Genomic DNA, 14829 nt, shown 5'->3' on the forward strand with positions numbered 1-14829 from the left:
AAGAGAAGACTCAGAGTATCATGAAGTAGATATCGTATCATAGCGCACATCACGAGAGAAGTTAGTATCAAATAAATCTTGTACACAAATTTGTATTGGGATTCTACAAATCAATTAATATAGCAAAACTATGATTCTATGCATTATGGATCTAGTATCATAGAAAACTATCATATATATGATACTACTATATGATACTACCCACTATGGCCAGCCTAATGCAAGCCCAAGCCGTCCGGCAAGTTAAGCTGCCTCCTTTTTTTCCATATAAAACAATTAGCTGCCTCCACTAGGTGCCACATCATTTTGAAGTGCAAGTCCAACTTGTCAGTTTGGATAAACAGTAAAATAAAAATATAGTTAGCTCAAGTAAGTACAACTGTAAACAAGGACTTCAAATGGGATAAAGTTGCCATAAAAACACAACTATATTTGTAACCGTTAGATTTATAAAATTATGTGGCTAATAAAAAAATTAGTGAAAGCCTCAATATTATAGTAAGGTCAATACTAACAATGTGAACAAAACAAACACGACGCTTACAAAAGAAGCAGGCATAGTCCAAATGGACTCTCATCAATAACTAAAACCAAACATACGGCCTCCATGCTCTTTCATCAATGACTAATACCACTGCGGAGCTTCGTGGGGTAAAACTGGGCCACGGCCCGCCCTGTTATTTGCCAAAAAAATATTAACCCCTATGCATGTGAGGCCTAGGCGCCCAGCACACAATACCCTTCCATGTACACTACCTCTCAACCCTCGTTCTTCCTCTCAACTATTTACATGGAGCCATGGCCGTGATGGCGGCTCGCTAGAGTTAGCACATTGGACAGAAATAGAGAGGTGAGTCGAGGAAAGCAGTAGAGCGAGGAGGCATAGCAGCACCGCAACGTCGCCGTCAGCCAAGAGTTGCCATGGGTTCGCCGCTCTGCCGAAGCCCGCTGATGCAGACATGGGCACGAGGCTGGAATGAGCTCTAGCATCCAGCAGCCGCAAGAACGGGGACGGGCCAGCAGGAGCTCTAGTAGTCCGCAACCGCAAGCACGGGGACGAGCCGGCAAGAGCTCTAACAGTCTGCAGCCAATGCTGCAATCAGGCCGGATCGATCCCCTTCAGGCCTTCTATTCTTCAATTATTCTGTCTACTCAACTACCCGCCTCGGTAATCTTCTTAGCTGGAAATTTATAGCATATGTTGTTTACTCGATTGTGAATGTGTTCATCAATTGTGTAGATCACAACACCCAACATCCATGGGAAAGGCCACTCAATCAAAAATTAACTTTGTCTTGAAAACAAATGAAAGACGAGACAAGCGAAACTATATGGTTTGGAACATGTTTTTGCGTTTTCTAATAGTGTGGCCCGACCATGAATTTTTTTCAAGATCCCCCACTGACTAAAACCACACATCCTTTATACAAGAGAAACATGACTAGATCATGAAGGAACATGATTCAAAGGGATTGTCAGCAATTATTGATCACGGACCTTTAAACTTGAAGAGCTGCAAACTTCTAAAAAAAGTGATAGTTTTCGATGTCATGTACGTGATAAAAAAATGTTGCACTTGATGTTAATAATTGTATGAAGACTTTGTAGTTAACCATGAACAAGTGCATTTATGCATACACTGGTCGGAACTGAATTAATAAGGCAAATATGGAAAATTATTACATGTAAAATGAACCAAGGACCACCGGAAATTGAGGAATTGTGACTGTTGAAGACATGCCCAATACGACAGATGGAAAATATGAACATCACGGGATACATATTACTAGTGATTGTTACATAGGTACGGTCGTCAATGAAGCTTTACCAATCTCCGGCAGATGGAAATATGAACGTCACGAAATACATACTACTAGTGATAGTTAGAAAGGTACGATACATAGGAATATTCATTTTGGTTCACGGATGCATATGAACCCACTATGTGAAAACACATTTTTATATATCAAAAAATTCTGAAATAAAATTGTGCATGTACATATAGACAGTATATGTCCATACACAAATTTTCGGGAAAAAATAACAATTTTTGTGTCCAGTGTAAAAAGATAAATTTTAATATTCAAAACATGACTATTTACACGATATTTTTTGTATTTTTTGTATAGACCACATAAAATGTTCGTTTCCCCAAAAAACTTGTGTGTGAATATAGAATGTTCATATGTACACGCGAAATTTTATCTCGATTTTTTTTGACTTTTTTATTTTTTATTTTTCCTGCATTTTATATAATAGGTTCATATGCATCTATGTGCCAATAACACTTGTATTTCACTAATAACGGTTATCGGAAGAATAAGGACATCACTTCAAATATAGTAAGGACAGGCGAACAAGGAGAAGCTCCTATGATTGATTACTTACTAAGAACAATCACATTCCTACGCATAAAACCAAGATCATATACGAGAGGGAGGTAACGGCTCATACCCTGGTAGATCTAACTAGTGGAAGTTTTCAATGACGAGGTTGATGAAGATCGAGTCGATCCCGGCAACTAGACTCGTCTAGTCGCGTGGAGATGTATTATCTCGCGAACGGCTCAACGATCAAAGTGTCACACGTGCAACACATCCACGGTATCCATACATAAGGGAGAAGCATCACCACGTCGAAGTGTGATCAAGCACTTCGTCGAAGCAAGGAATGTGTTGATGGAGATCCGACAACGCTTGCGCGATCACCGACTAAGCTAGAATAGATCTAGATGGACGGTAGAGATCTGCCAGCGCGTCGGCATCCAAGAAATAGAGAGAACCTAGAGCACATCGGACATATTATTAGGTCCACTCCATGGAGGTGATGGAGATGAGAGGACGATGACGTCGACACAAGAGTCGGCGACGTGTCGATCGCTAGTGTTTTGGTGGCGGAGGAAGTGTTGTGGCTTGTGGGGACTTAGGGTTGCGACTTGATGTTTCTTTGGGGTGCCCTCTTGGTCCCTTTAAATAGGTGGACAAGCCCCTTGGGTCGTCCATAAACCTATCGCCCAAGTTTGGGAGAGTTCGAATAAGTTTCATCCAACCAAAACCTACTAGAACTAGGACGGGACTCCTTTGCCAAATCTGAATTTGTCTTAGGGAAAACTCCTTACCCGTCAAGATAGCGTGGATATACCTATTATTGAACCTTACGGACTTCCTAAGACTGCCTAGGTCGTACCGTACATTTTTAGAACCTTCCATAATATTTTGGACTTTTCCGGTCCTTCCAAAACCTTTCAACAATTCCGAATAATAGTGGGAGTCGCAATTCGTACGATCACATGAAATGACACTGCGACATATTATCCGGTATGCACGGAGATCAACTATATTGTTGCTCAGTTACAAAGTGACGTTTGAAGATCTTGTGACATCTATATCATATCCTATTTCATAGTAGCATCATGGCATAATGATCTTTAGTAATAGTAATACTTAGTCTTTAAGAAACTACCAATAACTATATTAAATATGTGATTCGTAGTATAGCATTCGGGGTCTATTCATCATCATTGTTCCACTAACAATTTTATAACTAACTTATTGGCTAGTTCTAGGAAACCGAATTTTGTGTTTTTTTAGTTTTTTTATTTTTTGAGGTAAACAATCCTTCCTTTATTCATATAGTAACATTTTTGGGTACAAAGAAAGGATCAGGGAAGAAACCCAGCCAAACATGACGGCCAGTTTGTAAAGCTACTGAAAAAGATGCAAAATTATGAGCTTCAACATTACAGATCCTTCGTTCATAAATAACAGTGGACCTATTGAACGGTCATCGACGCTCCTTAATCTCCATCAAAACTGGGCTAAAAGAAGCCAGACTTCCCTCATCGATGGATCGTGAGATAACCAGACAATCTGTGGTCACCTGAAATTTTTTAAGTGAGAGATCCTGAGCCAAGGCGAGCCCCTCCGAGCAAGCAAAAGCTTCCAAAGTTACAGGATCAGAAATGCCTTCGAAGATACGAGCTGAAGCACCTAAATAAAACACCGTTCTCATCTATACAGATCGCACCAACTGCTCCAGCAATTCTAGTCTTCGACAACGCTGCATCAACACTTACTGTGTACATTTGTGGTGGTGGAGGAACCCAAACATGCTGGTTGTTTGCCCGGCGAGTCTGAACACCATCAGTTAATTTGAGATCAGCCAAAAATGAATTGACAAAGCCAAAAATTGATAGAGGACTCTGAAAAATCTGCTCATGTATCGCTTTCCTTCTTGCAGTCCAGATCGCCCACAACGTCACATATACTTTCACAAAATCCTCATGTGACAAAATTTCCAGCAAGAAGAACAACCATTCTTTAGCATTTCCACAATTGTTAACCAACAAATGCTCGACAAGCTCTTCATCAACAAGAGCTCAGGTGCTCGCAGCCATGTTGCACTGTAATAAAGAATGTCTCCATGAGTCATTAGGGGCGTGACATAAGCTACAAGAGCCATTGTTAGACATTTGACGTCGGTGAAGAACATTTCCTGTGGGGAGAGATTGGTGTGAGAGTCTCCAGAGAAAAACCCTTATCTTTGATGGAACTTTAGTATGCCACATGGATGTCTAGTTTTTATAGTTATTACAGCCACTAGAACTGGCCGTCCCATCCAGCCAAGCCTCCCTCTCATTCTTTGTTTTAGATAACATCCTGTAAGCAGACCTTACTGAAAAATTTCCATGTTTCTCGAAATGCCAGGCCCAAAAATCCTCATGGTTTGCCGAACCCAGTGGAATGGAGCGGTTTTGTGTTTTTTTATAGACCGAATTCCTTAATAGCCCGAATAACCCAACCGACTCCCACCGCGCCCAAAGGCCCAGGCCCACGCAAAGGGGAGGTGCTATACACCACCCTGGTCGGTGCAGACCAGGCACCGCACCCCCCAGGGTGCCTGTTGGGCCGGCCCAGTGACGTTTGTTTTCATTTTTTTTTCTATTTTTCTCCTTTTCTGCTGTTTCATTTTAAAAAAAAATAAATTAAAATGCCAATGTGAAATTTTTTCGGAAAAACAAAAATTTCCAAAATTTGTATATTTTCGAAAAATAGAAAGCATTATTTTCTAGTTTTTTATTTTTTATATGAACAATTTTTGGATTTGAACAATTTTCTATGTGAACAAATTTTGAATTTGAACAAATTTTGCATTCAAACATTTTTTAAATTTGAAATTTTTTTACATTTGAACATTTTAAAATTTTAAACAATATTTGAATTTAAACAAATTTCATATTTGAACGATTTTCAAATTTGAACGGTTTTTAGATTTGAACGGTTTTCAAATTTGAACATTTTTAATTTTTTTTTTCAATTTGAACAATTTTTAAAAATTAAAATTTTCGAATCTAAAAAATTATAAACAAAACCGAAAACAGAAAAAAGAAAAGAAAACAGAAAAAAAACCAGAAAAGAAAAAAGCAAAAGCAAAAACGAACTGCACAGGCTAAACAGACCCAAATGGGCCTGGCCCATACCCGACCAGGGGGTGTGCGGTGGCCGGTAGCCACCGACCTGGTCGGTGTATAGGTTTTGCCCACGCAAAGGCCAGACCCAGACCCAGCACAACCTTTCCCTGCCGCCGCCGCCGGCCGCCATTGCCACCGCCCCCAAAGGCCAAAACCCACCGCTCAGCCGCCTCACCACCCAAACCCTACAGCCGCCCCCGACTCGCCGACGCAGCAGCACGGGCGCCCTCGCCGGTGGACGCCATGTGAGTCTCTGCCTCTTCGCGCTATCAATTCGCTGAACTGCTTGCCCTACCGCGTCTCGCTGCTGTTTCGCCTCTTGGTGTTTGAATTCGCGTGGTTGATGCTGCGCAGGTCGTCGCGGCTATGCGTGAAGAACCTGCCCAAGGGCGCAGACGAGAAACGGCTGCGGGAGGTTTTCTCTCGGAAGGGCGAGGTGACCGACGCCAAGGTCATCCGAACCAAGTAAGCGCGTCGCCTGCTCATTAGATATTGGGGTCATTGCTTGCTGCTTCTGTGCCAGTTTAACCGTAATATGTGTTTGCTTATAGAGTTAGAGGATGAACTTGTGAACAGTTGCTATAGAAAATGGTAGTTTCATTTAGACGAGAGAATCCAAACCTTTCCTGCATTGTTCAAACCTGGGCTGGCTCTCATTCTGCCCTACTCCTCCACAATGTATATACAAGATTGACCTGATTTGTACCACACGATGTGTAACCTGCTTTTTGGAGAAATTATAGTTGAAGCGTGGAGACTTGAATGATTTTGCTTCTCTGCAGGGATGGAAAGAGCAGGCATCTTGCATTTATTGGTTTCAGAACCAATGAAGAGGCAGCGGAGGCTCTCAAGTATTTCAACAATACATACATTGACACTTCTAAGATCACATGTGAGGTATACTTTACTTTCTCAACGGGCTTCAGCCTTTCCTTCCCCTCTTTTGGATTGTATCTATTGGATGCATTGCTGTAGGCGATGGAATGCACATGCCCACAAATAATCTGCTGTGTGACAGGTTGCTCGTAAGATTGGTGACCCTGATGCTCCTCGCCCTTGGAGCCGTCATTCCTTGAAGAAGCCTGAATATAACAGTAAAGATAATAAGGACACTCTGGATGCTAACACACCGCTGAAAAGTTCCAAAGGCAAAGGAACATCTGTTGATGCGGGAGGTTCTAAAGGCAGTCTTGCTAATGATCCCAAGTTCGAAGAGTTTCTTCAAGTAATGCAGCCCCGTTCTAAAGCAAAGATGTGGGCAAATGACACAACAGGCACCCTTGATGTTGCTGACAAAGATAACACCCTAGTAGCTAAGAAGCTTCTGAAGAGTACTGCTGCAGTCTCTGGAAACGATTCATCTTCTGAGAATGATTCATCTTCTGAAGATGATTTTGAGGAGAAAGTAACAAATGATTTGCCCTTGAAAGATGCTTCAGAGAAGCTACAATCTGGAAGTAAACAAGACAACAATATGACCGATGTGGACTTCTTGAAGAGTAAAATTAGAAAAAATTGGTCAGATTCCGAATCTGATGATGAAGATTCTGGTGATCAGTTGGGTAGCAGCTCTGATGATGAAGAACCATCTAATGAATTACTTGATGCAAATGAAAGGGGTCAGGTGGTGGATCAGAAGGGTAATCTGAACCAGAAGAATAATGTAGATAAGAAAACACCCATGGAAGTTAGTGACATGGAAGAGGTGGAAGATCCTGACAACCAAGACGGTGAACATATTGACACCCAACAAAAAGATGAAAAACACGCCAATCAAGAAACAGAAGATGTGGAAGCCGCTTCAGCTACTGATGAAAAGAAGCTGGCACTGGAGACTGGCCGTTTATATATCTGCAATCTTTCATATGCAACTACGTATGTTCTTACCTGTTACTACTTCAGATCAACCTTTATGTATTATATTCAAGATATAACTGTTTGCCTTTTCTTACAAGCATATTGTTGCTTATGGTTTCAGTGAAGATGATCTGGTTGAGCTATGCAGCCAGTATGGTGATGTTGAGCAGGCGCATATTGTTGTCGATAAAACCACTAAGCTCTCAACAGGCAGAGGTTATGTGCTTTTTAGCCTTCCAGACTCAGCAGTCAGGTATTTGGTTAACAACTTTAGCATGTCTGATTCAGAAGGATATTCTTATTTTTTGACAGCTCAGCTTACAAGAGATCCTTTAATCATTTGCTCTACAAATTTAGTTTCCTTATTGCATGTTGCGTCACACCTTGATATGTTCTTTGCAGGGCGCTAGGTGAATTAGACAACTTCAGTTTTCAGGGGCGACTATTACGTGTAAAGGCTGCTAAACCACTAAATAATAAGCCGTTTGAGTAAGAAATTAAGTACATTTTGTGTTGTTTATTTCTTGGGTTTTTGCTATGCAAATAATGTTTAATTCGTTTACTCTTAATTGTCATGGTCTAGTCATTTTGCTGTTGACGAGAAAATGAATCTGAAGCAGCAAAAGTTGGAACAAAAGAAAGCTTCTGAAATTGGTGGGGATACCAGAGCATGGAACAGCTTTTATATGCGTCAAGATACTGTATGGTTATCTTCTAGCCTTGACACTGATTTACTGATCTTTATTTGTGCCAACTCTACATGCTGTTTATTTGTTTTTGTTGAGACAAACTGTAATGATCACATGATATTGATGTCAAATATGTTTTTTGCTATTCCTTTATAAGTTGCTAATGTTGTTGAATTTTGAAAATTTCCATTGGATCTTGTATGCAAACTGATTGAAGCAATTGTGTTTGTACTTAGGTTGTTGAGAATATAGCAAGGAAGAATGGTATAAGTAAGAGTGAGTTACTTCATAGGGAAGCGGATGACCTTGCTGTTCGTATCGCTCTTGGTGAGACACATGTCATTGCGGAGACCAAGAAGCATCTGGCTAGGTCTGGAGTTAATGTTGCTGCCTTGGAAGAAAATACTTCCAAAAGAAACGAGAAGTTGAAAAGAAGCAACCATGTAATACTGGTAAAAAACTTGCCATTTAATTCTTCTGAAGAAGATCTCGCTGCGATGTTTCAGAAACATGGAAGTTTGGATAAAATCATTCTCCCTCCAACAAGAGTATTTGCCTTGGTATGTTCTACATTTTGCTTGTGTTGTTCCTCTATTTATTGTCATGCTGGTTGTGATATTGCCTTTTGGAGCTATTCATGGCTGTATATCATTTGCTCTCAGAGTTTGCAAGCGGGCTTCATTACCTGCACTACAGACAATGCCCCTTGACTTCATTGGTTTGTCTTAAAATTTTCTTTTGGTTGTCTCAGGTAGTCTTTGTTGAAGCAACAGAAGCTCGTCACGCTTTCAAAAAATTGCTGTACACACGATACAAGTAAGTTTCTGTAGTGGTGACAGTTAATTCGTTGCTATTTCTGAGATAAACTTCTGCGCTCTGTGTTGATCACTTCACTTGATTGAGATCTGTATAAACTACTGTTGTTAATTAAGGTAATAATTGCATTTAATTGAAGTAATAGTACGGGTTGACATATTTGCCTTTTGTAATTCAGTGAAATATATGCATCAGTTGTTTCATCTTTCATGTCTGATATTCTCACCTTGACTTGAGGCCGCAGCCTTGTTTACTTCAATTAGGAAGGTTTTCTTTTATTTTTATATTCCTGAAAGGTAAAAAATATATCAGCTTCTGCTGTTCTGCTATTAAAATACTTTTGTGCCACTTTACACCACTGCTATAGATTGCAATTATCAACATCAACGCAATAAGTTTTGCCTTTTATTTATTGGACTCATACCTGATACTTGTATACTGGATATTAGCATGGGGATTACTTTTTGCTGATTACAACTTCCTGCTGACTTATAGTCCTTTTCCCATTTTACTGCTTTTAAGTTTTATTTGCCAGTGGCGGCTTCTGACATTTCTGTCAAAAAATGCTCTTATCTTGTTACATGAATCTACAATGGTCTATATCTCATAATAGTCTTTCTTTTGTACTACAGGGATACTCCACTGTATTTGGAATGGGCACCTGACAATATTTTATCTCCTACCTCAACACACGTGGAAGAGGAGGAAATGAATACCATTGGTGAGAGGATTATTACAAAAGCTATTGTAGATCAAACTGTGGAAGGAGTGAGTGCTGAGGAGATTGATCCTGATAGGGTGGAGGTTTGCTCTTTCTCTAACTTGGCCTTTCAAATTATTATTATATACAGTTTATGACAGAACAGTTTTGTGTTTGCTTTTGGCTACATCACTTATACTTGGACTGTTACGAATCTTAGTAATATACCATTATTCATTGCAGTCTCGATCTGTATTTGTCAAGAATTTGAATTTCAAGACTACAGATGAATCCTTAAAGCAGCATTTCAGTACAAAATTGAAAACCGGGAGTCTTAAAAGTGCAACGGTATGGATATCCTTATGAATATCGAATGCATTATTGCATGTCCCACTCTCTTAACTCTTACCCATCCTTTTTTTGAGTCATTGTTTAGGTGAAAAAACATATTAAGAAAGGCAAGAATGTTTCGATGGGATTTGGCTTCGTTGAGTTTGATTCAGTTGAAACTGCAACAAGTGTGTGCAAAGATCTACAGGTATTCCTGCTGGACCTGCCTGTCAGAGTCATCTTTCCCTCTTGTACTTTTTTCCTGTATATTATGTTAATGTGGCCATACATATATTCAGCATGCTAAATGATTTTTGTGTTAATAGGGGACAGTTTTGGATGCGCATGCCCTGATCTTGCAACTGTGCCATGGGAGAAAGGATGGTCAGAGTGCGAAGAAAAATGAAAAGGATAAGAGTTCAACAAAACTTCTTGTGCGAAATGTAGCGTTCGAAGCGACTGAAAAGGATTTGAGGCAATTATTTAGTCCATTTGGCCAGGTGAATATCTTCCTTTTGTTATTGAAATTTATTGAAAAACCCAGATGAGAACAAAGGAGTCTCCATGGATGGGGATTCAGTCTCGTAGAAAACGCAAGAATATATCATGGTAAAAAATATTTGAACTCTCACAAAAAGAATATATTTTAACATAAGGAGTTGTTAATTTTTATGTTCTCTTTGATTTACCCAAGAAAGAGCCAATTTGTTTGATAATGATTATATTCTTCCTGAAGTCTAATGAGTTACATTGATGAATATAATTTCAGCTCAAAAGCCTCAGGCTGCCTATGAAGTTTGGAAGTCACAGGGGTTTCGCTTTTGTTGAATTCGTCACGAAGCAAGAGGCACAGAATGCCCTGCAAGCCCTTGCGAGCACCCATCTTTACGGCAGACACCTGGTATGAAACCTTTCTCCTTTAAGCTAACGCCCTATGATGCATGAACCAACTGCATATTACTGACTCTCTTGCGTTCGCTTCAGGTGATTGAGCGGGCAAAAGAGGGAGAGACCCTTGAAGAGTTGCGCGCAAGAACCGCTGCTCAGTTCGTGGATGAACAGAGCGGTTTCCAGAGGATGTCCAAGAAGAGGAAACAAACTAGTCTGATGGACGAAGGCTCTGTCAAGTTTTCAAGGATAGTAGAGTAATACCGTTCGATGGAGCTATCACGAGGCAGCAAATTTTTGATCACTTTGTATGATAGTATCACTCGTTCAAGGCAAAGCCTTTTTTGTTGTTGTTGTTTTTTGGTCTGTCTTGGTGTTTAAGTCCTCAAGAAAAAAAAAGAGGCAATGCAGCAACTCTTATGTACAAACTGAATCACACTCGTGCGTTCCAAAGCCCATTTAAAAGATTGTTGCCACAAAATCAGAAACAGCTACTTGTTGAGTTCTATCATCCACCTTTACAAGCCGCAGCTATTCTTGTATGCAGTGTAGAATTTTATACAGCAAAATGTGCCAGGCTCGTCACTAGTATGTGCTATCCCATCTGTGTTTGGTGCATCGTATCAAAATATTATGACCCTATCATCCCTCACCTTTGTCTACAAATGTACCAGGCAGAAAAATGGAAAGAGCTCCTGCCTGTCAGGTAAAGCTATTCTGTTTCTGTCATGTACACGACCTGTCGAAAGATCTTGAAAAATTCATAGCCAGCGCGAATTGCTGGAACCAGACCGGCCTATGCTTCCTGAGCCTCCTCCCTCAGCGGCCGGTTCTCGCTGCTGTGGCTCTCGAGAGGCATGTACTGCGACATGATCGCCGCTACCTCTGAATCCATGTACGACTGCGAGAGATTTTATATATCGTCAGCCAAAAAAGTTCATGGTCATTTGGAACAAAGCTAGAGATGGAGGGGGACGCTGCTTGTGCCTCCGATCCTTACCCTGAGCCTGTACTTGTAGAAGGCGAACCCGGCGGCTCCGACGCCGACGAGGCACGAGAGCACCAGCACCACCACCGTCCACCCGAGCGACGACGTGTTCTTCGCCACGCAGGTGTCCTGGTCCCTGATGTAGACGAGGTCGTCGCCCTTGCACCTGCAGTGGTGGCCGCCCCAGGTGTTCCGGCAGGAGCAGTGCGGGCATGAACAGGAGAGCTTCTCGCTGCACTCGTCCACGTCTGCGATGAACAAGACGGCCGTCAGCGAAAGGAGAAGGTTGCAGAGCTGAACGAGCAAGACGCACCTTCGCAGGTGAGGCCGTCTCCCCTGAACCCCGGCGGGCACTTGCACCCGCTGAGCGATTCGGAGCCGGCGCAGGCGGAGAAGGTCTTGCCGTGCCTGGTGTCCTTCCAGCACCCGCCGTTGTCCACCGCGCACCGCCCCGGCCCGACGGCCTTGCACTGCTTGTACCCGTCCCCCTCGTACTGCACGCCGTCCACCACCGGGCACTCGCAGGTCCGCCCCCGGTACGTGTCCTTGCAGGCGGTGACGTTGGTCTTTTGGTCGCGCCAGCAGCCGCCGTTGTTCTTCAGGCACTCGTCTGTTTCCATGTCTGTGATGTAATCGCAAATGTTTTGAGTTTGTGATCAGTGGTTAGCATTGAACTGAAGCAATCCATCAGGGATGGCTTCCTCGAGTGCGAGGTTGCAGACCTTGCGTCAAGCAGACACGGGGCTCAGTGGTCTCCTTGTAGCCGGCGCAGATCGCCTTCAGAACGGCCGTGCTCTCCAGTTTCCCTGCGCACAAATAACACGATTAGTTTCAGACAAAAGCAGAGATTGTTCTTGAAATTACGAGATGCAATGATCAGCAACATCTTCTTGATTCCTGAAATCAGCTGTCTGATCCACAAGTTCAGTACCATATCTGGAGATAGAATTTTGCAAGAAACTCGTATGGAATTCGTACCGCGGTACTGCACATTGTTGATGACGAGCGTGGGCAAGATGGTGACGTCCCCACGGTTCCCCTGCCCGACCTGCACGATCTGCTCCGTCTTGAGCACGTCGTTGTCGACGTCGGCCTCGGGGTCGCCCATGCACTCGGCGATCATCTCCGCCGGCAGGCCAAGCGACGCCACCACCTCCTCGGCGCACTCCCGCGAGTACTTCCTTTCCTTCATGGAGCACCTGACGCGGTAGTCGGTGACGAAGTCCCACCACACCCACGACGAGTTCCGGGCGTTGGCCACGCGGTGCACGCACAGCTGCCGGAGGTTCTCCAACACCACGTCCTTGCCCTCGTAACCCGCCGCGAGGTCTCCTCCGGGTCCGGCGCGCAGTACCGGCCGTGGTTGATGCACTGCGACGCGCACTGCCGCGTGCCGGCGAACTGGGACGGGCAGAACCAGGTGATGTAGTGCGGGGTGAAGAGCGCGTCGCCGGCCTTCTCCAGCAGCTGCGCGTGGCCGCGGAACGCCGACACGAACGCCGCCTGCTCGTCGCACCGCGGGCCGCACTCGTCGTTGCTGTTGGTCCAGAACTCGTACTCCACCCGGTCGTCCGGGTTCGGCATCGACTCGCGCCAGTCGAGGCGCCACCACCACCTCCTCGCCGCCGCCGGACTCTGGAGGCGGCGGCGCGGAGGGCGTCGCCGAAGGTCTTGGTGATGAGCGCCGAGGGGCGGTGATGTTGGCGAGGAAGGCCATGTCGGGGGTCTCCTCCTCCGGCGTGTCCATCGTCAGCAGCGGCTCCTCCACGCTGTCCGCCACCAGCACCGCCGCCGCGCCCGCCTGCTGCGCGTTCCACGTCTTGAGCGCGAAGAAGCAGCCGCCGCGGTCCACCAGGAGCACCACGGGGCGGCCGGACCGCGACTTGAACGGCGCCGCCGCGTCGAACGGCTTGCACCCGTTCGCCAGCTTAGCGTCGGCCGGGTACAGCACCACGCCGGTCAGCGTGCCACCGTAGTCCGGGACGCCGTAGTTGGCGATCGCGGCCTCGTGGCGGCCCCGGAGCGAGTGCGGCGACACCACCTTCACGCTGTTCTTCTCCACGATGAACCGGGCCGACGCCACGCTCGCCGTGGCCACGACGAGCAACAACACGGCTGCGAGCCTCCTTCCGTCTCCTTGCATCGCCATTCTCGAGATGTCTCTCTGGCTCGGTCCCTTGCTGCGCGTGTTCTTGGAATTTTTGGCAGTAGGGTGGTTAAAACGGGGAACGTAGTGGAGACGACATGTAAGTTGGACAGGGAGGAGACCAACGAAATTACGAATTTTTAATGGTTCAATTCAATTATTCAGACGTCCTTTTCTGTGACGGGAATAAGAACATTTCTGAGAGAATTTTGGGCGTAGACTGCAAATTCAAGTCCTAAAAAGTGTTCAAATGTTGATTTTTTCCTCGCGGTGTCGCTGTACAGGATGATGTTTACAATTTTGCAATTTCAGATTGACCGGCTGCAGGTCTTGCCCACAAGTTTTTTTTCCTTTGATAGAACAAAACCATACGAGAGGTGTGACATTGCTTGCTTTGCGTAGCACCACACCGTGACGTGCTAATTATGCTCTGACCAATTCCATTTTTCGTTTTTTTCTTTAGTTATCCATTTGAGTTGTGACACTGACATTGGAAGGATGTAACCAAGAAGCTCCCGGTTGGGGTCAGTCAGCGGGTGGGACAATGATGATCGCAACTGGGCGTGTAGGTTGGATCAGACGTGCCAAGAACAACTCGCGCATGTTTGTTTCAGTCACCAGGTCACATGCTTTTTACTCGGCGATCATACAAGTACTAGCTAGCCCATGATAATCAAGTGATATTTAATTCGCAAAAAAAAGAAAAAAAAGTGATATTTGAGAAATTCGGTGTCTCTGCCAGTGTGGATAATATTCTTCCAGTCTGGAACCGTGCATCATGTTAGAGAACACCAAGTCAACTTAGTGTTATTTCGCTTCAAGCACAATCTGACAACACATGAGAGTGACTCTGGATTTTTATTTGGGTCTGCACCACACGGTTTACAAGTGTTACCTAACTGAACATGGGCTCGTGAGAATCTGATATTCTTTTAACATCTAATC

At 44.0% G+C, this 14829-nt stretch overlaps 1 protein-coding gene and 1 pseudogene across 1 annotated transcript; one reads left to right on the forward strand and one right to left on the reverse strand.

The window, feature by feature from the left end:
• Positions 1-5566: 5566 nt before the first annotated feature.
• On the forward strand, positions 5567-11114 carry LOC124669903 (multiple RNA-binding domain-containing protein 1-like). Its single transcript, XM_047206440.1, has 15 exons — positions 5567-5715; positions 5825-5935; positions 6253-6367; positions 6489-7345; positions 7449-7580; positions 7730-7816; positions 7911-8028; positions 8253-8576; positions 8768-8832; positions 9465-9636; positions 9776-9880; positions 9969-10070; positions 10189-10362; positions 10632-10763; positions 10847-11114. Coding segments are annotated over exons 1-15 (2661 nt in total). The 5' UTR covers positions 5567-5713; the 3' UTR covers positions 11012-11114.
• Positions 11115-11357: 243 nt separating this feature from the next.
• LOC124669906 lies at positions 11358-13881 on the reverse strand (annotated as a pseudogene).
• Between the last annotated feature and the right edge of the window lie 948 nt (positions 13882-14829).

The sequence above is a fragment of the Lolium rigidum genome, chromosome 7 (assembly GCF_022539505.1).
Source record: "Lolium rigidum isolate FL_2022 chromosome 7, APGP_CSIRO_Lrig_0.1, whole genome shotgun sequence".
In the NCBI taxonomy this organism is placed as follows: Eukaryota; Viridiplantae; Streptophyta; class Magnoliopsida; order Poales; family Poaceae; genus Lolium; species Lolium rigidum.